Genomic DNA, 24,358 nt, shown 5'->3' with positions numbered 1-24,358 from the left:
AGTTTGAAGTTGGGTTTTGGGAAGGGGTGGGATATTTCTGAGTATACTCTAAAATAGAAAATTAGTGAGTAAAAAGAGGCAAAGGGAGACAAAACAGTGCATTTAGGAACTGAGAGAAGTTTACTGTGGCTGGAGTTTAGAGCAAAGGTTGACTAACTTTTTCTTAAAGCGCCGGATAGTAAATGACTCCAGCTCTGGGGGGCTATAAAGTCTATGCCGCAACTACTCCACTCTGCCTTTATAGTGAAAGACAATACATCAACAAATGAGTACGGCTGCCTTCCAATAAAACTTTATGTAGAAAGCAGGAAGCCAGTCCGTAGGCTGTAGTTGGATGGTCCCTGATTTAGAGTGCTGGCACACTCTAAATCCCAGCTCTTTTACAACTGGGACCTAGTGAAAGAGCATTTGAAAGCTATGCTGTAAAGTACAGGTTATCACGAGGACAGTACTGAGCCATTGGTTAATATTTAGTAGATGAGAAACACATTTTAGAAGCTCTCTGATTATAGAAAGAAGATGGGATTGAGAAGTAAGGGGGAAATATTGGAGGTAGGGGGATCAATTACAAGGCAGCTATAGTAGTTTAGGTGAGAGAAAACAGTAGCCTGCTCTAGGACAAAGGGAGCAGAGTTTGAGAGTATTACTGATACTCAGAAGATAAATTCTATTTGGCAGGAATTAGTGATTGATTACAAGTTAGATATAAAGGAAAGGGAGACAACTCACAGGTTTCAAGACTGGGCATCTGAGAGGATGGTATTTTCTTCATTGAGGCGACACAGGAAGAATTCTCCAAAGAGAATAAATGTTTAGGAGATACTGAAACCTAACTATTCCTGTTAGGTTTCCATAAATATGAATCTCATATTGAAATATATAGGGTAAGCCTAAAGTCTGGAAATAGATATGTTGTTTGACCCTGTATTGTAGTGTGATGTCAATAAACCACAAATCATGTCTATTTTGTTTCTATATGATATGGCCAACTGGTAGGTTTGGACAGCATCGCCTCAAACTATAGACATGGACTACATGGCGGGTATGTCTATAGACAGAGAATAAGAAGAGAAGGGAGCCTAACCTAGCACCCTCCTGTAAGATCTACAAAAGAAAAGAAACTTTTGAAAGAGACTGTGAATATGCAGCAGGGAAGAAGAAAATCAGAATAGTGTGTCATCAGGCAAGGGGAGGCAAGAGTGGCCAACGGGGCTGTGACCAGGAGTATCAAACACTGATGAAAATTCAAGCAGGAGAAGCTGCTTGAGGGCAGAGTCACCCATGAAGCCAAGCATATGCTCTGTTAACAGGTTTCTCAAAAGGTAATATGTAGTCCCTATTTTCAAGAAGAAAATCAAAAAATCAGATATCCTTATGAAGAAATAAAAGAGTAATGCAGATCAATTTTTATGAGCCTTCTTTGGGTTGTAAGAGTAATTTCTTTAAGAAGTTTAGAATGTGAGATATTAATAATACAAGCTTCGGAATTTATTTTCTTCAATAATTTAGCCTAGATTAGTAGGAATTATTAATTTGAATAATGTATGTGTCTGCTAGAGAGGGAATTAAAAATTAAGGAAATAAAAATAAAGAACATTCTTAGATTATGGAATAGAGTTTCAAATAATTATATGAAAATAGAAGTAGGGATAAAGATGTACATCAAAGACAGAGAAGGGGAATTACATGAGACAAAAAAATAAAATTGGGCAGGAAGTAAAAATGCCAATCTTAAAGTGTACGTGAGAAAAATGTTACTATATTAAAATATGTTTTCCCAGAAAGTTGTGTTAGAGTATCAAAAAGAATCAATTATGAAATTAAGATATACTATGAGTTGTTATATACATTCTTATGTGTATGTATATACATATATATCTGTACATATCTATGCATATCTACCAGTGAGTATATGTGTGTGTATATATATGTGTGTGTGTGTGTGTGTATAGTATACATAAAAGCATACATATATAGAGTATGTTTGTATATGTACACATATCACTAATGCAAATATACAATTCTTCATTGTTGTTGAATGAACGACTAGTTCCAACAAAAGCAAAGTCTAGATCTGTTTTATTCACCATTATATCCCCGTATCAGTACATAGCTTAGCACATAGTAGCTGCTCAGTAAGTATTTGAATGAGTAAATGAATTAAAGAACAGGATTCTCTTTCAGTTTTATAGTTATTGTTCCATTTGGTTCCATTAATTTTGCATAGAATTAACCAAGAAAAGTCCTGACCCCAATTCAGAACTGTTATCATCCATACAAGCTATTAAGAATAAAATACAACCAACCGTGGTGCTAAGAATGTATAGCCAGATTCTTCAAAATTATCCGGCTTCAGTGTCTCTGAATCTGCAAAGATAATGTTATAGAGTTAGATAAGCAATCCAGAATATACAACTATAAAAAGGCATTAGAAAGATAACCTAATGAAAAAAAAAATAAAAATAGACTACTTACATCCTAAATTGAAACCCATCAATGAATATAAATTGACTCCATACTTCCAAAAATAAAATCAATTTTAATTTCATAATATGGGTTACACCATTATATCAGAAAAAATGCTGTATTTATATTTTTACCATTTATTAATTGTACCATAACCAAGGTATCCTTTAAAAAGTGATTTATATCAATATTACATTAAAGGTATTTTATTTAAAATGTCAACATAAAAAATTACCAATATTATGGTTAAGAAAATGATTTCAATAAACCATTAACACCTTCAGAGAATTGACAACATTCTTCACATTAGTATGAATTAGTAAGTGGAACGATAAAAACACACAAGTATTTAATTCTAAGAATAAACTTGAATGTGAAACAGGTTGCATATGAAAACACAAGCATAATCTTTCCCCCTTTTTGGCTGCTAAGGTTTGAGTGATCATGGAGGAAAATCTAGCACATGTGAAACACAGAGGATAATATCCAATAGGAATGGAAAGATCAGTGGAAATGTCAAGTGTACTACACAGAAAAAAATTGAGCAACAAGAAAATACTTGCCCTTCATTTTGCCCTTTTTTGCTGTGAAAATCCATCAGAAAGAGAAAGCAGGGAAACAAAACAAAAAAAGAGGGTAAAGCAAAGGGGGTCACAAACAATATTTTATTCAATGACTTTCTTGAATAAAAATATTGTGCATAGATCAAAGGTTTATTTATGTACAGCTGTAGTCTGAAAAGAAAGACACATATTTTTGAAGACTGGAAAGTATGTTCCATCAATTACTACTAGAGCACCCTCTCTGTACTGTGGTTATTTCAAGGGTCTATTTTGCAAAATGATTAATGCAGGTGCAATATCAATGATATGAGCCTATAAACAGAAGCATTTACCAATCATCAAAAACCCACTAGTCACCATCCTCATTTGTCAAGTGAAGAACTAGCTCATGCAAAGTTGCTGATTGCTAAAAGACCATCATATCTATCAAGTGAAAATGATATAAATGTATAAATTACCACAATGTACTATGAGAACAAGGACTTCGGAGAGCAAAAAAGAACCGACAGAGAAATGAAAGAATCTAGTTTACTTAAAGTCAGATATAAAATGTACCGTATTTTGCCGTGTATAATGCTTACTGTAGCCCAAATTCATGAGGGGAAAATATAATGTGCATTAGACATGGGTAGTGCTAATTCTCCTATCTATATAAATGTTTTTAGTTCTTTTATTTATGCTTATGAGTTAAAAGTGTAACTCTAGAAATCAATAACAATCTCCGTATGCAAAATAATCCACTGGAATACAATAACCGGTTTTGTTGAACTTACAATGAACTTGCAACGAGAAACAGCCTTGGCCTTCAGTGATGCGTAAATACCGTAAATTTGTTACTGGTACATAAAATTTCCTGTAGCTTGTGTTTTGTAATTATATTTGTTACATAAATGTTTTATACCATAATATGTTAAAAAATAAATGCTGAAATTCCTTTATAATACAAAAAACAAGTACCTAAATGTTAACAAATGAATATTTGAATTAAAAAATTACAATAAAAGATTTTTTCCCCTGAAAATTTGGGCCAAAAATGTGGGTGCACATTATACACGGGAGCACATTATATATGGCAAAATATGGTATATAAAATATTATATATGTATATATATATATATATTACTCTATTGTACCAGAAAAAATTTAGGTTGCTAATAATAATTGAGTGATGTGCAAAGGATATGATGGTCATTTTACTTTATTAAATCTAGTTACCCAAAACAAAATAAAGATTAATAATGACCTGAAATATGTACTAGTGTTAATAATTACTCCACATTCCAAATGATGCTTAAAGAAAAAAACTAATTCACTGGAGTTACTGAAGACGTTAATTTAGATTATGAGAAGAAAGTTAATCACCAAACCAAAGCCAAAGGCCAGTGCGATTTAATGTATTCAAACAAAGTAGAAGATGTGAAGCACAATATTATTCTTGCCAAAAGCAACAACAACAACAACAAAAAAAAAATAGAAGAAAAGAAAGAAAAGATAAAGCTTTACTAGCACAGTGCCATGAGTAGAGACTACGTGAAACATTTTGTGCCAGCGAGCAGACCCTTCAACCAACAGAAACAGAGGACACAGCACTGCAATGATTCTATCAGCACAAAGCAAGGCAGGAAGGGTGGTGGGAACTGCCAGTGAGACTGGAGTACCTGCTCATATTCTATCCATGTAGAATATTTCTTGTTCCTTGCATGTTTGGAATAGGTTAGAATCATTGCTGTAGATTTGGTAATAACACCTACTAAACTGTATAAGCCTTGGGTATTCCAAAATCTAGAAGTCTTTAAACATCTGATATTCAAGGATAACAAATAGACCCTAAAGTTGCTTTCACAGTACTTACATCTGGCCTGAGTTATTGTCTCTTCTATTTTGGCTTTTATATAGTAAAAACTGTAGGTTGGTAATACCAAGGCCAAACTGCAATAGAAACAAGAGAAGCATAAACACAAACAAACAAAAATGAAACATAACTTAAAACAAATAAAGACACATCAAGTTCATGAAAAAATCCAAAGATCTTCCTCATGGAAAAGACATATTATTTTGACAGTAAAATGCATTCAGCTAATAGAGTACTTAATTCAGTCTTGCCATCCTAAGTCATCCAGTTCTCTGTAGGATATCAGAAGAGACATATGTAAAATAAGCTTCTAAATGTGCCCATAAATTAGCTGAGAAAGAAATGTTGTGGGTACTATTTTCCAGAAAAGTTTATTAAAACACTCTGAGTGTTGAAAAATAATAATATTAGGTTGGCACAAAAGTAATTGCAGTTTAAAAGGTTAAAAAAAATTGCAAAAACTGCAATTATTTTTGCACCAACCTAACACTAGGGTATGTTGAAACAAACTAAATAAACTTAATCATATGTAATGTTAAAGTGCTTTGTAGCAAATGTACACTATTAAAATATTAAATGTAAGAAATACTATTTCTATTACAGAATGTATACACTCATCTGAAACATATTATTGTGAAGGGTTAAATACTTGTTATTTTAAAACCTGTCTTTAGACAAGTCCACATTGTCCACTAATGAGAAAATTCAAATTCTTTTATAGCACTAAGAAAGTTTTCCTGCTCATCCCATTGGTTCTTACCCCATAGGCATGGCATTTTATTTCAAGTTCATTTACTGTGGATATTCCATATCATTTGGTAAATTGCTACTAAATAGGATTTATGTCTTGAGCTCACTACTTTACAAGAGTCATGGGACTACTCTAGACTTACGGTAAGATGTACACACTGGAGGGAAGGTCCAGTGCAAATAGAAGCCAAGTTCTGAACATTTGACACAGGACTATTATCAGTCTTGTCTTAATGACTGAACAAAAACAAAAAAACGACAGGCAGGTTAACCTTACTGTTTGGAATTTGCCAATTAATAAAACACGTAATGTATTGGAACTGTTAAAAGATGTCAGAAAAAAAAATGTCAATACTTGAATACCATGCAGTTTCCAATAATACAACTGCGTATGTATACTTCTTTTACTCTCACAATGGCTAATGTACACATGTAGGATATAACTAAGTATTCCATATCCACATTTACTGTTGTAAATGACCTTTGCAATGTTTGAATATAAATGTAGAAGGAAACTTAGGAACAGCCGCAAAAAATGAGGGTGTCTCAAAGATTCCCAGTGCAACTATTTTCAATTTGACCAACTGAGTCATTCAGCATTCACTTTTAATATTTAATCTAACATTTTACAATGTATAGGAAACGATGTGCATATCTAGGCTTCTAGTTTTTCTAGGCATTTGCAGGAGATCTTCTTTTAAATAACTGAAGCCTTATGTTTCATAGGCTTTTGGAATAGATGTAACCCAGACTGCAATTTCATTATACATTTTTAATGGACAATACAACACAGGACAAAAATATAAAATTTCAAGTTTTCCTTCTTATGAATATATACTAAAAATTCATTCTACAAAGAAGAAAAAGCAAGGGTTTATTTGCTACAATTTAATTATGCAGTCAAGATAGCAAAAATGAGGGGATGCTTATTATCGCCAGTTACCCCAAATCTTTCTCCTACACTAAGTAATTCATAGACTTTCCTTTTGGATAAAGGTCAGAGAAATAAAACGTTATGTAGATTTAATAAAAATCTCTACATTCATTTTTATAGGTAACTTCCTTTCTGTGGAGGCAGAGATTAAAATAAAAATAAGCAGTGCAATTAGTCTGAAAGCAAGATGACCTTTCATGATTCACTTGCCATTTATAAAATGTAGAGCAGAATTACTGAGCATTTGAAGACAGTCTTCTAGAAATTCCTCTCAAGGGAAATTAGGACATTTTTACTACACCATCAGCATTTATTACTAAGAGAAACTTCTAATTAAAACTGATAACATTGTATCATGCGGCTGCTACAGTGTCACTCTGTAAGCTTGGGTTACATCTCATGTACCATAAAAAATAGTGTGGAAACTCATGGGGAGCACAATAGAAGTTTTAAAGTTGACATATCTAATATACATCTTATTGGCTCCTGCTTGTCTCAGGTTGTTACGAATTACTACACTTTATTTTATAGAAAATATAGTTACACTTAATTTGATTATTTCCATCTCAGGGCAACAGTTATTTCTTCAATGTACAGCAACCATACTTCACTAACATTCTGAGTCAATGATGTTGTCCTATGTAGTGTTTGTTGTCTTTCTCCATGTACACCTGATAGACCACAGCTGCTTTATTTTCTTCTAGGGATTAAAGTCAAATAAAGCCAGTGGCCACCAGATGGATGCTGGAACTCATGCATTATTTTTGTGATTCACATAAGCACTGTTAACTAGATAAACGGAATATATCACACTTTTCAACTTAATCGTTTATCACAATAAAACTAAACTCTTCATTAAAAATGCGAGAATTCTATTAATATAATTCATTACTATATTTCAAAATGTGGTGTCTACATTATATCAAGGCTTAAGGATATAGATATCATTAAGTGAAATTTGGTACCTCATTCATTAAATCAAAACATGCCATTTTTCTTCAATTTAGATGTAATATTTTGTTTTTAGATTGCTATTTGTGAATTTATTTATACAGAGATTCAGGAAGTACCTATCATGGAAAGAGATTTAATTCAGTTCAAAGTTGTAGATTTGGGAAGGGAATGTCTGAGGAAAACACACAGAAGTGGGGAATTGGGGCCTGTTCAGAGAACAGTGATTTGTATCAGGGGAAAGCAGTGGGAGAAATGACAGGGCAGACGGGGGGGCTAGCAATGTGTGATGTGAATATCAGACTTGGAAGTTCAAATTTAACTTGGATGAAAATGAGAAGAGACCAAAGTTTCGTGAACAAGGAGTAACATCCAGAGATGGAGAAAAGAACATCAATCTGGCCACACTGTGTATTATGACTGGGTATGTGAGGGAAAGGGGTAGACACAGGGAACATGAGCCCTTTACAAACACATTTAAGTAAACCCCCAATGTGTAATTATGACTGTAGTAGGACCGACCAGCATTGCTGACTCATTATCGGGGTCAAAAGGAAACAGTTTTCTAACTTTGAATTCGTCCATCTGAGCAACAAAGGCAGAGACCACATTCCCACACACTGCGTCCAGCACTTTATCATGAAATCATTTAAAGAGACAGGGTTCCCAGATTTCCTCTCTCCCATCACATCTTTTGACAAGTTTATCCAAAATAGAAAAGCTGGGAATAATCATGGAAGAGAAAAAAAATGACTATGTATATACATAAAGATGATACATTTGTAAGTACATGCCTAATAGAAATGAGAGATGGAAATCAGTAGACAGATAGAAGTAGAATAATTAAAACAGTCATTCCGGTATTTCTCAATAGGTTCAAAAGAATATCAAAACTGAAAAACTGGAGGACTGGCATTAGTGTATCATGACATTAATATCTATGTTCCCCTCTTCTATATCTATTCTGCATGCCATCCTAGGAACCAAAGCCAAGTTTTCTTCGATGACATTGTTATAGCGCGATGGAAATCCCCAGCAGTCTGGGCTCCCCTGAAAGGTTATGTGTATGATGTGGGCAGTATGTTGGGAATAATTTAAATTTAACCAGGATTGGGATTTGACAAAACTGACATTTGCCAAACCTAAATGAGGTGAAGGGAGTGGACGGGATGTGTAAAAGAGTGAGCATAACACAACCCAAGGAATTTATGCTGAATAAAGAGGTGAGAGTGGATTGGGCTGGAGAAGACATGTAGAAAGCAAGGGCAGTGAAAGGTAGAAAGGCCTGATGGGTTTCAGGTCGCAACTGAGACAAAAATTTGTTACAGTCGGGCTATTGGAAGGAGGGAGTAGAAAGCTAAAATGCAGTCATCTGGGAGTCGGACAAAGAAAAAAAAAATTAAAATTATGAAGGAGTTGGAGTCTTAATAATGTAATTTGCAAAACATCACCTTGGACTAGGTCCCTAAGGTACGGGGATGGAGAGATCATTAGAGGAGAGGAGATTTAAAAAAAAGAAAAGAAAAGTCCAGGTATTAGAAAAATCATCTATGTCAATGCTATTTAAAGTGTGGTCATGGACTTGGCCCATTTGCAAACTATTATCAGCTAGAGACCAGTTAAGTACAGAAATTGAGTAAGCATTTAGAAAAGTTTACAGCAATTTGACAGAATAATTTTATGTCTGTGGAATCTAATAATAAAAGTTTCTAGCCTGAGTTTTTATCTCTTTTAAAGTTTATTTTAGTAAATATTTTTTGTTTTATTAGGTTGGTGCAAAAGTAATTGCGGTTTAAAATGTTAAAAATAATTGCAAAAACTGCAATTACTTTTGCACCAGCCTAATAGTTTACATAAGTATGGTTATATCATAATTTGAGAAACACTGATCTATATGAATGTAGGAGAAAGTGACAGTGAGCCAGGAACTGAAATCTTATATGAACGAGAAGGAGATGACTTAAAAGAAAGGAATGGTGGGTGGTATGGTCTGGTAACAGGAGATTCAAAGATGGGGGTTTTAGGGAGGAAAGATTGAGAATGAGAAACAAGAAGGACATACTCATATCAGCCTCGGTATTATGAGGTTGTAGGTGGCAGGACCACAGGGGAAGCTATGACCTCAGAGAAGAGTTAGAGCAAAGAAAGTAAAGGAAATGTTCAGCAAGTGTTGAGGAATGGAGAATTTCCAAGAAATTATTGAGTGTTGCTTTGTCCAGGTTTTGAAGGCCTGGTCACTTGGAGGGACTGGGATATTGCAGAATTGCTATTTATGGGTATAAATTATATCAACTGAGCATTTTATATCAGATTATACTATGATATAATAAATTTTATTTTAAAATTAATTTACAATCTAGAATGTAAGTAATGTAAAGTAGTTTAAATTAGGAGGTCAGTGGAGGTGATGACTACAAATTCAGGGCATTTTGTCCACATTTATTGCTACTGACATAAATATACAAAATATCAAATGCATTTATATCACTTATGTTTTCATTTCTAAATTTTATACTACTAGCTTTTCTCCATCTTTTCCATTTTGAAAACAAGAGTTTATGATTTTAAACATTTTAATGTTGGAAAGGGTAACATCTCTATTTTAATTACATTGAAAATAGCTTATGAAAATGCAAAGACTTAATATTCAGCCATTGGAAAAATGGCTACTAAAAATAGGTGAAAGACACGGAAGTGACTACTTTTATACAATATACATATAAATAGAGTCAATTACCTGTAATCTGTGCCATTGACAGGTGTCCATGTATATGTCCTGTTTCCTTTGTCAATGTATCTCTAGAAAAGAAAAAGGCTGACATGGTTATTACCGCCTTTAATTCTAAGTAAATTTACATAAGAGCAAAACATTAGGATCTCTGTGGTCATTCAGCATCTTTCATCCCAAATGTCTGATCTATTCTATTCCTCATGTGTTTATTCCGTTATGGGTCTATGTATGTGTGAAGCAAAATTTTAGGACAAAAACAAATACCCACATGCATGATAAATTTCATTTATCATTTTAAAAGATAAAATCTTAGTAATTTATGCCAGAAACTTGAAAACTTTGAAAACAGTATTTCCTGAAAAAGAAACTTTAATAATGAAATAGGACTATGAAATGTAAGATAAAGCGCAGATATTCCCATACTAGAGTATGTTTAAGAGAAATTGGTAATATCAGGAAATTAATGCAGTGTCTAGATTCAAATGTATGATTAGTATGTTACTGTTATTATGAAGCTATTATTAAGTTTTATCTATCATAAGAGATTAATTACTCAGTATCAATGAAGGTTAGAAAAACAACTAAATCTACCAGGAGAAGGAAGAACAGAGCTAAATAATTTCATGGATACAGAATTTTTCATATGCAGCTGCTAAACAATGGGAAAGAAATTATCATTCTTTCTTCCATTAGATATAGTGATGACACATTTATATCTGTGAATTTTTTATCTCCAGCTTCATTATTCTGATCAGAATAGTAACATTCACTAAAGTATTATTTGCTGTTAGGCAACATAGTAAGCACTTCGTCCATCTAATCAACCCCTTGGAGTATATATTATTATATTGCACAAATTGGACTTTAATTGGCAGGATAACGGAAAATGTATGATGCCAACTTCATTTTATAGCAACCACACAATGTTGCCTCTATACATCAGACCCCTCTACAACTATTTACCCCTATGGCCTTATTTAAACGTGTGTGGAGAATGAGAGAAGGGAGGACAGGAAGTACGCAGGTGGTTTCTGGATTAGTAAAATTCTTGAAAGAAATAATGTTTACATATTTGTCATACTTCATTAAAACAAACAAACAAAAACAAGCCTGCCAGACTAGTGTTGTTCAGCAAGTTATAAAAACAGTATCAAAAATAGTATCAGATCAGGAAAACATACAAGTAATATATTTTTTCAATATTAGTAATAGGAAAACCCTATAGGTAGATATTGATCCAAAAATGTTATAAGTAAATTGAAGGAAGAAAATATCAAAGTGATTTAACAGAAACAAAATTGATTTGCAAATTGAGAAAGGAACGTGTAAGTCTGAGCTCTGGTTGGTAAAACGACATGGAGAAAGTGTCAGAACAGCTGAATGGTGTACATCTTTCTTCTAAGGAGTGAGCGGTAGATAGCACAGCTAAAGTCTAAGGAAACAGAACTGAAGTTTCAACAGACACGGAAATTAATATATACCTCCCTTTGTGTTCTCGTAATAGGGACTCCCAATGATATTAAAATGAGGGAAACCAGATGCTAATGGAAGATCACACTAATATCTTAGCTCCATTTTAGAAAAAAGTTCTGCTGAGGAATTCTGGAGAAATGCTACATTTAAAAAGGATGATACAAAAGCTAAAATTAATTTTTTAGGCTCAAATCCTTCTGGGTTCTATGTATGTTTTCAACTACTCAAAGAGATGAACGTATATTTACTCATGTTTGACTAATAATGGATAGACACACCCCTTATATACAAAGAGTTCTTCCATGTCAATGGAATAACAAAAAGCAACATGAACCTATTACGACATACTTGTACCAGTGCATTATGGGGATAGTTGTATTATCCCTTGATTTAATTTCAGATTTAAATGCAGGGCAATTATAATATAAAACGCATAAAGAGTAAAAGATAAATCAAGTTAGAAATAATGAAACAAATTAAAAAACCCCAAGTAATTAATATATGGGGCATTATGATTAGAACAGCTGCATTAAATTGTGCTCTAGTCCTTATAATAAAAAAATGGAGGCATAAACTATAATTTCCAAGAACATACTGTTAATGTTATAAGAATACATCAAGAAATCGAAAGCAATGTTGTTTTATAAAAAAATAAAGAATTATTGAAAATAAGGAATAAAATAAAAATAAAAATAAAGGAATATTGAAAAAATAAAAATAAAGGAATATTGAAAATATTCCTCTAGAAAGAGTGCCTGACATTTCTTTATTTACTGAAGACTTTCTTATAAATATTGCTTTAATAGCAAACAAAGACAAACTACCTGTATCAATTATTATTAACATACATATTTTTATTTAAGAATACGCCTGACTTAATTCTTACCTCATCTTGAGATTTAACCAGAGTTCTGAATGTTTTTTCCCCATCTTCTCCATCTATCATTTTATTTCGAATCTAAGAGAAAATGAAACAATTACTTTATTGCAGGTACTCAATTGACCTACCAAAGTATGATTATTAAAGTATTATACCTTATTTCAGGATATATTGAATAAAAACAGCACGTTAATTTTATTAGTAGTTGCAGTTGTTCTCTGGGAATAAATTTTAAAAGTTACTGCATTATAACTTTATTTAAAATAATAAAAAATATCTTTAATATTTTCAACCAGTCATTAATTTTTGTAATGTAAAAGAGTGGTTAATTACTTTATTAGATTGAGTGAGGGGAAATGGAGAATTAAAAGAGGATAAATAACGTTACAGTCACTCAGTGGCATGAGTCCAAAGACCAAGCTCTTCACCATTACATGATCCTCCTCTATCATGTCCAAACACTTTACAACAAATATTCTTTAATCATCTAAAACTTGCCTTAGTCTAGGATAATTATAATAAATAATTAAAGTGTGTTGTTCCATAATGAGCATAAATGTGTAAAATGTGTAAGCAAGTACAAATTAAGACAAGTTATAAAAGAAATTGGTGGCCTTTGCATAGAAAGAGGAGTTGATCCAAAGGAAAGAATTTAAAACTATCTCTGTTCTGGAGTACAAGAGCAATTTACTAAACTGAGTAATGGAGATAAGCTACTCAATCCTTTGTACCTCAAATATATAATCAGTACAACAGATATAATAATAATAATAATAATAATAATAATAATAATAATACTTCAAAGGCTCTTGAGAATCCATACTGATGCATATAATGTACTTAATAAACAATATTATTATTGTTATTATTATTATTATTATTATTATCATTATTATTATTGATTATCCTTATTCTTATGGAAGGCCCCCTCAGAGGAAATGACATGCAATTTTGATTTTGAAATAAAATAGAAATTTTCTGAGTAAAGTGTATTAAGATAAACATGGTGGTTTCTCTCTGTACGTTGCTCATTGTGTGGTCGGATGGTTAGATTCCCTTCAACTTTTCTTTCAATTCTATAGCAACTTCTTCCATATGTGTTTTTTTAATTGAAATTTACGAGTTACATTTGTACTGAAATTCTTATTTCTACTTGTTGAATGCGAAAGAAAAAAACTAAGATCACACCCAACTTAAAATTTTTATTCCTTTGCCTATGATCTTTTGGATGAGTGAGCCTAGGACCTAGACATTTTCAAAGACAAAACCATTCATCTTTGTGTATATAGTACCTGAGAGAGAACCTAACACAAAGAAGCCACTCAACAGAAACTGGTGGAACAGGTGAGTTCCAGCATCTGACCTGAGGCCTACTGATTATACTCACCTCCACTTTAATATCATTCTCTAATTCTGCATCAAGGAAATCCAAAGTTACTGGCTCCTGAGATTTAGGGTTCTACACAGAAAATAATAATTAGGCATATATGATACTGTAAAACAATGCTATATGTAGAACAATTCAATGGATGTTTAGATATAAAATTAATCCTGTAAAAGTTACTTACCTAAGGTATGTTAAATAGCTGACATAATAATTGCATAAAGGTATATATGTGTATATATATATATATGTATATATATATATATATATATATATATACATATACACATACACCTTTATTAGTAAATAGGCCAGGAATTTGAGCTTTAAGTGCAGCAGACATATTTAAATTAATCACCACCAACTCAAGACAGTCTCATTTTGAGTGCTGTATTAGATACTACATTTAGAATAACAAGAAGTTCTGGGAGAAAATGACTTTTGAAGGTCCACCCAGAACTTTTTTCTTTAATTAGGATGGAAAGGAGCAAGTTATAGCCAGGCGAATAACATCTTTAGCAATAAAATAAAGACAATATATATAAATAATATATATTATTATTTTTATTCTTAATAAAATATATAAAATATTCTATAGTAAAATAAGAAATTACACGAGGAAATATATTTTAGAAACTATGTTTGAATTTGCTAAGCAAAAGAAACTTCTAAATATAGTCTTCCTTAAAATGTATAAAGGTCCAAGTATGCTTCATATATTTGAATCTAAGAAATTTTACACTATTATTTCAATAAGTCAATTAAGTAAATTTTATATGGTAAAATTTGTGGTCAAGTCATAAGGATTTTAACAAAGATTAGCTATTGTAATTTAAGTCTAACTAGAATACTACCCCTGGGTTAGCAAAATACTATTTCCTGCTTTAACATCTCCCACTGTTTCTTCTTGCTGGTGTCCAACAATAAAATTCCCAATAGAACAAGGCAATGACTATATCAAATGAAACTGTTAGCCTGGCATATTTACCTCACATAACGTTTAACAAATTTGTCAATTATAAAATGAAGACTTACTGAACTATTTGTAAAACAAAAATATACTGTTTCTCTTATAATACTTGCTAAGTAATACAACATGCCAGAATTTCAAAGTTCACTAGAACAATGAAATTGTAAGAGTTGTCTATTGTTTTACAACTGCAAAATTTAAGAAACTGGATATTTAATGTTTACTAAAATAAATACCACTAAACTAGGATAATTAATAGATAGAAATATTAAATACAAAGTATGTGGTATTAGTGCAAGGCCAGTGGGATTTTAATAATTTCACCCTCATTGGCTCTTCCAAAATATATTCAGATCATTACCATTTTACACTGTTTTAGGAGCACTGACTACCCAAGACAATAACAATAATTAAAATATATTGAAATTAACCATATTTTATTTATCTCAAATGATAAATGACATTGTATATATGGCATGTTTTGATTTTATAATTATGATAAAATGCCTTCCTTCAAAAAGCAACTCCACTTAAATAATGAAAATTTATGATTCCCATGGGTTTTGAGAAAGAGGATTTTTAAAGGCAAATTTACAAAAATAATCTTAATTGTGGCACTTATATTGAAATAATATTCACTGCTTATGAACCCAATATCTAGAATCAGAAGGTTCTAGAATATTGAAAATAAATATTAGATTGTTCAATAAGAAAAATACTGACCAATATTTGGACAGCATCTTATTACCTTAGAAGCAAATATTCATTTAAAATGTAGCACATTTCATAAGAAAAAAAACAGAAAATAATTCTAATCCTTTTTTAAAAAAAGAAAACAGAGAAAGTCTCTAACAAAAAGATACTCTAAAGTTGACAATATTATTCAGAATTGTTTATTTAAAGTCCCATGAAATAAATACCATCATACCAGCATTAAAATTTTAACAAACTCATTGCAAAACAAAATCAAAATAATCAAAACATAAATAATATTATCTTACATGCAATGGATAATGCATAGCATGACCAGACCCAAACAGCATGCATGGAGGAGGCATTATCGGGAAGAATTGGCAATATGAAGATCATGTCCCAATCCAACATATAAAGACACAGAGAAGAAAATGAAATCATAAAAGAAAAATGTCAATGCATAAATTGTATCTCTTAAATGGCAATCTGGCTGACCATTTTTTAAAAGACCCATCATAGGCACAGAGATTAAAAAATTCAAAAGCAGAATCTTCTAATAAGAAAGCATCGAGAGAGGCTTGAAAACTGAAATTCATTTTCTCCACTCCCAATACTTTTGTTTGATATTTTAAATATCTAACATTTCTCATTTGTAAAATTTGAATACCACCTGACATAATGACCACATCATTTGTGGAACTAAAATAAAAGGCAACGTTGTTAACAAATTTTAAATTGAAATCATTAGTAGTTAAGTATTATTAAAAATACTACATACGTAGTTCAAAAAATATTCCCCAAATTCAGAAGTCTTGTGTGGTTGCTAGTTTGCCATTTGGGGTTTCCTTGAAGGAAAACAAAAATAAAACAAACCACTTTTAAGGTTGTTTATTTTTAAATTATATCATAATATTTACATGCAATGTTTGAAAGTACTGCAAAAATAATTTCCTAAAATGTACATGACGGCTAAGAAAGAAACATGCAAGATGAGTAACACAAAACAATTTATTGTATCAAGAAAAGACAATAGTATAATTTTAACCTCTATAGGAACCATAAAAGATATAAAGACTGATGCAACAACATGAAATTCAAACTGTCATGGAATTCTAGAGCTAGAAGGGAACTGAAGCTTGCACTAATCCAGTGGCTCCACACTTTAGAACAACCTGGGAAGCTTTAAAAACAAATCAGAAGCCTTGATTCCCATCTCTGGCTAAATTAAATCAGGATTTGCCTAGAATTTATTTATATATATATATATATATATATATATATATATATATATATATATATATAAATTTAATTTCTTACACAAATACACTGTGTGGGATAGAAAACAATTATTAGTTAAATCCTTCTGCTTTTCAGATGAAAAAACTGAAGTACTATGGGGCTTAGAAAATTTAGAGAATTATTCAAGGATACAGTGTTGGGTATAAGTAGAATGAAACTAAAACTCAGTTCTGTAATTCATAGCTTCATCTCTTCTTAATATCATACTACCTCTTCATTACAGTTGCTCCTCTACTTATGATGGGGTTACATACCGATAAACCCATCATAAACTGAAAATATTGTAAGTCAAAATGTATTTAATACACCTAACCTACCGAACATCATAACTTAGCCGAGCCTGTCTTAAATGTTCTCAGAACACTTTGCCTACAGTCGGGGAAAATCATCTAACACACTGGATACACTGTAGAGTCTTGGTTTTTTACCCTCAGGATTGCATGGCTGACTGGGAGCTGCAGCTCACTGCTGCCCGGCATCACCAGAAAGAATCCTAATGCATATTGCTAGTCCAGAGAAAAACCAAAATTCAAAGTATAGTTTCTATTAAATCCATATTGCTTTAATGCCTTTGTAAAGTTGAAAAAACCTTAACTTGAACCATCATAAATCAGGGACTGTCTGTATTATGTCTGCAACATTTTTTTAAAAAGAAATAATAGGCTTACATATAAAATCTTAAGTTATATTGAACTTCCTTTAATTTTCTGAAATTCTTTTACTAAACTAAACTATTGGCAGTATCCTTTTTACGTTATTTTTAGTGTGCTTACAGAAATATACATACAATAATGTTTAAATTTTGTTGCCAATAGAGAAAGGATTTTGCAATGAGTTTGCCAAGCAATGAAAAATTCAGAATATTTATTCGCAATTTTGGACATTTTTAATTAGCTGAAGGGAAATTTCTTTAACTTCTAATCTAAAATATACTTACGGAAGTTCAAAGACATTTTGGCTTAAGTTTTGTGGCTTACAGAAACTATCACATCAGAATTGTATTTTTATTTCCACTTAGAAGTTAATTTTACAAGCAAATTGTTAGGATTACATAGATTTGGCACGAATTTTGCAATATTTAATAAATTTATTTTTAGAAGCCATCTGATTATGATTACTCTGATTGTTAATATTATTATATAATTTGCTAGTCATCTGTAGTTAGCCAATGCATACCCTCTGCCAGCATTAATGACATTTTTGCTCCAGCTTATTGAGAAATGATGCTCATTTCCATCTCATGCTCTGGAAGCTTGATGTCAGGAAAGGCAGCATTAATCATATGCTTTTAGGAAGAGAAGCTTAATTTCAATTCTGATTTAGCAAATTTGAAGGCACGGCTAACTTCAGTCACAGTTACCTGAACATTGGGTCTCCTTTTTCTTAAATTAATTGTTGGTATACCTACACCAATAGGCTAAAGCAACAGAAAGATGGTAATTCATCATACAACATCTCAGTATAGGTAAAGGTTCTAGCCAATAATCAATTTTGGTCAGATATTTCCTTCATCAGAAATACGTATCATAGAGTTCGTGATGAGTCAATAAATGAAAGTTTAAAAATACTTTTTGTGTATAAAAAATGTTATATGCTACTAAGAATATTCATGATTTTGTTTAGCAAAATGACTATTAATATTCTTTTTTCCTAGAAAAAAAGTGACGAGTGGGAAATGAGAAAGATGGTGTGTTTCAGACAATTGTTATGATGATTGAAAAAATAAAAATGATAAAAAAGGAATTTTTAGAATTTACATGATTCAAATGTGTCAAAAATATTATAGAATTTTGAAAAGTCTTAAACTTAAACCCTTAAAATTTGTGCCTTTGTTTTCTGAAGTGATCGCAAGAGTTTTATTTGTGGAACTAATGAAAAATTCAATCATAACACCAGATTTTTCTTAAATATTGACTTCTAAAACATCAATTATACACAAGTTTCTTTATGATAAATATTTCTTAAGATTGATCAAAATGAGATATCTAAGTATACCTAACCTGGTTATTTCAATGACAAAATGAAAAAAATATATTAAAATGCATTTTGGAATAAAATAAAAATACATAATTCAGCATTTGTTATATGTGATCACGGCGGTGATAGCACATTTTAAGTAATGATTCCTTAGAAATTATATATGCAAAGGTTCATAGCTACTTTACTGATATTCTGAGCTTTTTAAAGGATGCTTGTTTTGCCTTCTACAGACAACAAGTTGTACTGAAAAAAACTGTATTAAGATTATAGTTTCAAGGAAATAAAAAAACACAAGGTATTCAGCAGAGAATACTTGCCTAACATTAGACTTGGACCTTGTTAAATAATAATGAGTACTGTAGAACATGGCATTACTTTCCTCTTTTCAACTGGTGAATTTCAGATGAAAAAAAAATTAAGATTAATTTTGTTAGTGTACTAGCTATTACCATATTGGTCCTTTGTATTTGTCAATTTCTAAGACAACTGCCTTATATTAACTATATCGTCATTTTATGAGGTTCTTGTATCTATCTGTATAGTACACAGCATCACCCGCCAAATAGAAATCATAATGAACCTGTTAATGATAAAAATTCACAATCAAATTTAATTCAGAAGCATGAATTTCAGAAAAAAATATATTAATTGTTCAAACATTTATTTAATGGTTCTTAGAATAATGTTTTTCTAAACATCTTGTTGCATACTTGCTTTGATAATTTGCTATATAAAAATATGAAAAGCAACATAATCCTGAACAAAATCACTTGGGCTATAATTAGTATTTATATAGAATTTATGTTTCCGTTGTAATTTCATAAATTTTAGTAAATTATTTCAAATATGATCCAAATAAAATTCTTTCTATGTAAATATTGGTTATTAGTAGAAAAAGTTAGAAAAGGGAAAAACCTTTATCAAATTATCACTTCTAAGTGATGGATTTACATATATATGTGAATATATATATACATCATATGTGCATTATTCTCATTATTATTTTATTTTGTCTATGATATATTTTAATTCCTTTTAGGGAAGGTGTTAACACATGTAACCATAAAAACATAGCTCCTTCACGTCCTGCAGAATATTACCTTGTTACTACTTTTAAATCACGTTAGTTATGGGGATATAATTTAAAATACCCTGGATATATAAAGACCAAATAATAATATCAGAAATTATTAGAAATCTTAAAATGATACAAAAATATAAAATTTTCCAACCATGGCAAAATCATAGAATGTTTAGTTAATCATAACTCCATTATGAGGAACATGACATGCTTATAAAAAGCTGTGGGAGACTAATAACAATGTGAAAAAAGCCTATACTGCACTTACCTAAAGTAACAACTTTACAAAATAATGCAGTGTGATCGGCAGCTACATTTGATTGCAAATATTTAGATCATGAAGGAAATAAGTATATGGAAATAAGTTCCAAACAGAGAAGAATTGAAAGAGACTTGAACTATAACCATTTCATATGTTTTTACATTCAATATCAACGGTTCTTAAACACTATTGATTTGAACAATATTTAAATGACTCAACTTTGTGCGTGAGTGTGTGTGTATGCATGTAATTGTGTGTGTCCTAAAATATCACTAAATGATATTAAATATTCATGACTAGGGAAAAAAAAAGTAGTATGCATGACTGCATATAGTATTTCCTTCTAGCATGGTTTAAACTATTCTCAGTATTACCTTTAAAGTTAACTAACAACTTAAAGATGCTTAGAAATTACACTCATACAGATTTTTACCAACTTTTACTTCTAAATAAAGAAATTTCACCCTACTTATGAAGCTTTAATTAAAAGTGAAATAGGTTGGATGAGATATTTAAGAAAACACTTTTTATCTTGGAATAAAAAGACAAATATTAGGATCAAATTGTTTATGAAATTTTATTACTTTCTTATAACTCACTGATTAATAAACACTTCTGAAGCCCATCCCATGGAATTCTATATACAGAATTTCATACATATTTTTATAAGCCTGCCCAAAGTGGAAAAAAGAAAAAAACACTCTGGGAGATGAAAAGGAGAGATAAATACCAAAAGAAAAAGGTGTTGGAAAACATGGCCTGTGCATGGAGAAACGTTACTTACATTTATCAGGTTCACACCCAGATGGGGCAATCTCCTTTACTATCTTACTACCTTAAACAAAGTCCAAGTGGGATGTGTGGAACTCAAGCACAGATAGTGATAATGGCTGTCTTTAAGCTAGGAATATTGATTAGCTAAATACTGGATATGAATATTGGATAGTTAAATTGGTAATAGAAAATGAAAATTGCTTTCACACTTTTATGTATTATAAACTATGTTCTTGTCAGCTATTAACGTTACAGATCTAATATTCCTTTACAGTTAGTGTTATATAGTGAATTTCAAAATGAAAAACCTATTAAAACATTAATCATTAAATTTACAGAACACTGGTCACTATAAACAAATTATATACATACCTTTGGCTGAAGATTTGGATGTAATAAAACATAACCATTAGGATCAATAGCAAAATAATAGCCATTGGGACACAACTAAAAAAGAAAAACAGCAAAAAACAAAAAGAACACTTTAGAGTTCCCTGAGTCATAACCAGAAATCCTCATTCTTTTTTTAAAAACAATCTTAAATACATATTTTAAAGCATGAAGAAGAACAACACAATATTTTTATACTTTATTTTAAGAAACCTTTTAACACTTAGTACCTCTGCCAAGATAACTGCACATAAATTTTGAGAATTACTTAATGTTTTACAGAGCTTCAAAAATAGAAAAGATACCAAAAGAGTAAATTTCATCTTACTGTAAAACGTGGTGTTAGTCTTTTAATGTCTTCTAAAGACACATCAACTCCCATCACACCAAGAATCAGCTGGTTCTATAATAAGATAGAAAATAGGTAGTGTGTTTTATACCAAAATTTACATATGTCTACACAATTAATATATTACCCATCCCTTTGCTTGACAATGGTTGTATTCCACAGTAGTAGCTTAAACATCTGCATAAGGGTGAGGCATTTTTCATATCAATTTAAAATGACTCTCAGCTTTGATGGTTTCCATACAACTTTGGCATTTTTACTATTTAGCTTAAAAAAATAAATATTGATGATTGAAATTAAAATATAAGAAAAGCGTGAAAATTTTTATTTGATACTTCTTGTACTCATTACCCCTAATATTTATTTATTTATTTATTTATTATTATTTTTTAAATTTATTAGTTTCAGGTGTACAAGACAAGGTAATACTCAGACATTCATCATTTAACCCCTAGTATTTATTTTAACTGCTACTTGCAGTCAGCAGCTGTAGCCCTGTGTGTGTGTGTCTTTGTATGTGAATATAGACTGACTTTGTGGTGTGCTGTGATTAAGAAATAACAAAAATGTCCAGCTTGAAGATGTTGGGCAATATGGAATGAGAAAAACTACAGATTTTTGCTGTTGATAGTATCCATATATGTGTAATAGCTTGAAAAGTCTGAGACCTTATTGGTAATAAAATACCAAAAATTCTCAAAATACTGTTTTTGCTTGCCGCTAACTTCCAAATATCAATCAATTGGCATCACGGTGTTAGTTGCAAGTCAAGGAGGCTGTGTGGAAAATTGCTATCATAATCTTCTGTGGGGCATAAAGATGGAAATGGTGTTAAAATTAGAATCAGGAATTTAGAATCAGGAAATCAGAAAATCTAGTCTATAGTCGTTATAAGAACTCTTAAAATTTTGCATAAGTGCACATAGAATGAGAAAGTTAGGTAAACAACCATGCTACTTTCCTGTAAATCAATCCTAGTTTGAGCAAAATCCCAAATTAAAGCAATCCCTTAGACAGTCCATATGAAGGCATAGAGAATTACTCCTTTATGAGTAATGGACCCCCAAAGAGGAATCACCAAAGTTTTCTATGGCCATATTATTATAAAATAAAGAGTTCAGCTGAAAGTTATAACTAAATAATGCTTCAGTACAATAGGCTTCATTATGCCATAAACTGAAAATAAATATCCCTCAAATCAGAAATGTCAACCAAACTAATTACATTAATATTTAGAATTAATATTTAGATACAATTAATATTTAGAATTAGAACAATCTTAACTTCTGCATCCCTCAATTCCTTTTGATTCAAGCTAAGAAATAGTAATGCTACCCTACTTTTAAATCAGAAGTATTTTTAAAATAAACAGAATTTCACAACTTTAAATGCCTAGCATTTTATTGTACTGACAATATACCTGTGCTATAGAAATTGAGATTTTAATAAAACTCATTATTTTCCCTGAATCTTAAAAAAGAAAAAAATAAAGAACTATCCATTTAAATGAAATCCTTCTGTTACATGATGATTAAAAAACAACAACAATTGTTTGAATGGGAGTTGGAGAAGAAACAACTCGATACATATATACTTATGTACACCTGCTACAAACATCTTCATGGTATTGCTCTTTCGATTTTTTTTCTTTCTCAACTCCATGAATAGCGTAGATGCATTTTTAAAATGTGCACCCAATAGTGTTGCCCATTTATCACTTAATCACTCCCAGAGTCTGCACTTGTGTTCTCATCAGGTCATAGTTAAATAGAGTTAAGTTGAATCTTGTCTCTGGAGAAACAGAGATTTGACCTGAATTTCCTTTTTCCCAGGTGGTTATCACATAAGCAGCTGTTGCCTTTTACTGTCGGCCTCACAAGACAGTTACAAAAAACCGTATGTATTTCCTTATAGAAATAGCCACAATCAGCTTCAAGGTCATACTTTATCATTTATTATAATTAATTTTGTCAATTAACTTTTAACCTTTAAGTTTGTCTTATTTTCAACTTGGCCAGTTATGTTGAAGACCGGAAGAGTTCCAGTAATGACAAGTCCCAGTTCCTAAAAATAGATTCAGAAAAAAAAGGCAAATTAAAATTACAGTTTAAACTTTGTCACATTGCATTAGTCTTTGACATATGACACTGAATGTCATAGTTACATTCTAAAGAGCCACAAAAACACTAATAATTTATTTTGAAAGATAATTTTTCAAAAAAACAAATGAAAATTATAAATAGAAGGAATAGGTTATTGATACTGTATTTCTGGGATATTCCGGGTAAACACTATACTGTTCAAAGGAAGTGATATTGCTTCCAAACACCTTCCAAAAGAAATCCTAATTTTTGACAAAGTAAAATGTATACAAGAAAACTGCAAATGTCAAATATGAAACTCTAGTGATGAAGCATTTAGTATAAGGAAAATAATGACATACTATTACTCAGAATGTAGATAATATCATACACTAAATTAATCCATAGAGATTGGTTAAAATAAACTGATTTTCAAGTCAGAGGTTGCTTTTTCTTCATCACTGCCATCTGCAGCAACTATATATTTTTCCCCAC

At 31.2% G+C, this 24,358-nt stretch overlaps 1 protein-coding gene across 5 annotated transcripts in view; it reads right to left on the bottom strand.

Annotated features, from left to right (window-relative positions):
- Nucleotides 1-24,358, bottom strand: part of CACNA2D1 (calcium voltage-gated channel auxiliary subunit alpha2delta 1) — a 469,014-nt gene that overhangs the window by 38,840 nt on the left and 405,816 nt on the right. For 2 of the 5 annotated variants that reach the window (XM_081079531.1, XM_081079530.1), the window contains exons 16-24: nt 23,769-23,846; nt 21,762-21,836; nt 21,416-21,490; nt 13,988-14,059; nt 12,607-12,678; nt 10,254-10,315; nt 4,882-4,958; nt 3,030-3,050; nt 2,307-2,367 (exon numbers count right to left, since the gene is read on the bottom strand). In XM_081079531.1, coding sequence (XP_080935657.1) covers nt 2,307-2,367; nt 3,030-3,050; nt 4,882-4,958; nt 10,254-10,315; nt 12,607-12,678; nt 13,988-14,059; nt 21,416-21,490; nt 21,762-21,836; nt 23,769-23,846 — 593 coding nt within the window. Of the gene's footprint in view, nt 1-2,306; nt 2,368-3,029; nt 3,051-4,881; nt 4,959-10,253; nt 10,316-12,606; nt 12,679-13,987; nt 14,060-18,306; nt 18,364-21,415; nt 21,491-21,761; nt 21,837-23,768; nt 23,847-24,358 lie in introns of all 5 variants that reach the window. The other 3 variants (XM_081079528.1, XM_081079529.1, XM_081079532.1) reach the window with 3 other exon arrangements.

This window comes from Rhinolophus hipposideros (assembly GCF_964194185.1).
Source record: "Rhinolophus hipposideros genome assembly, chromosome: 18".
NCBI lineage: Eukaryota > Metazoa > Chordata > Mammalia > Chiroptera > Rhinolophidae > Rhinolophus > Rhinolophus hipposideros.
The sequence above is the reverse complement of the archived record's forward strand: the minus strand, read 5'-3'. Positions and strand labels throughout refer to the sequence as shown.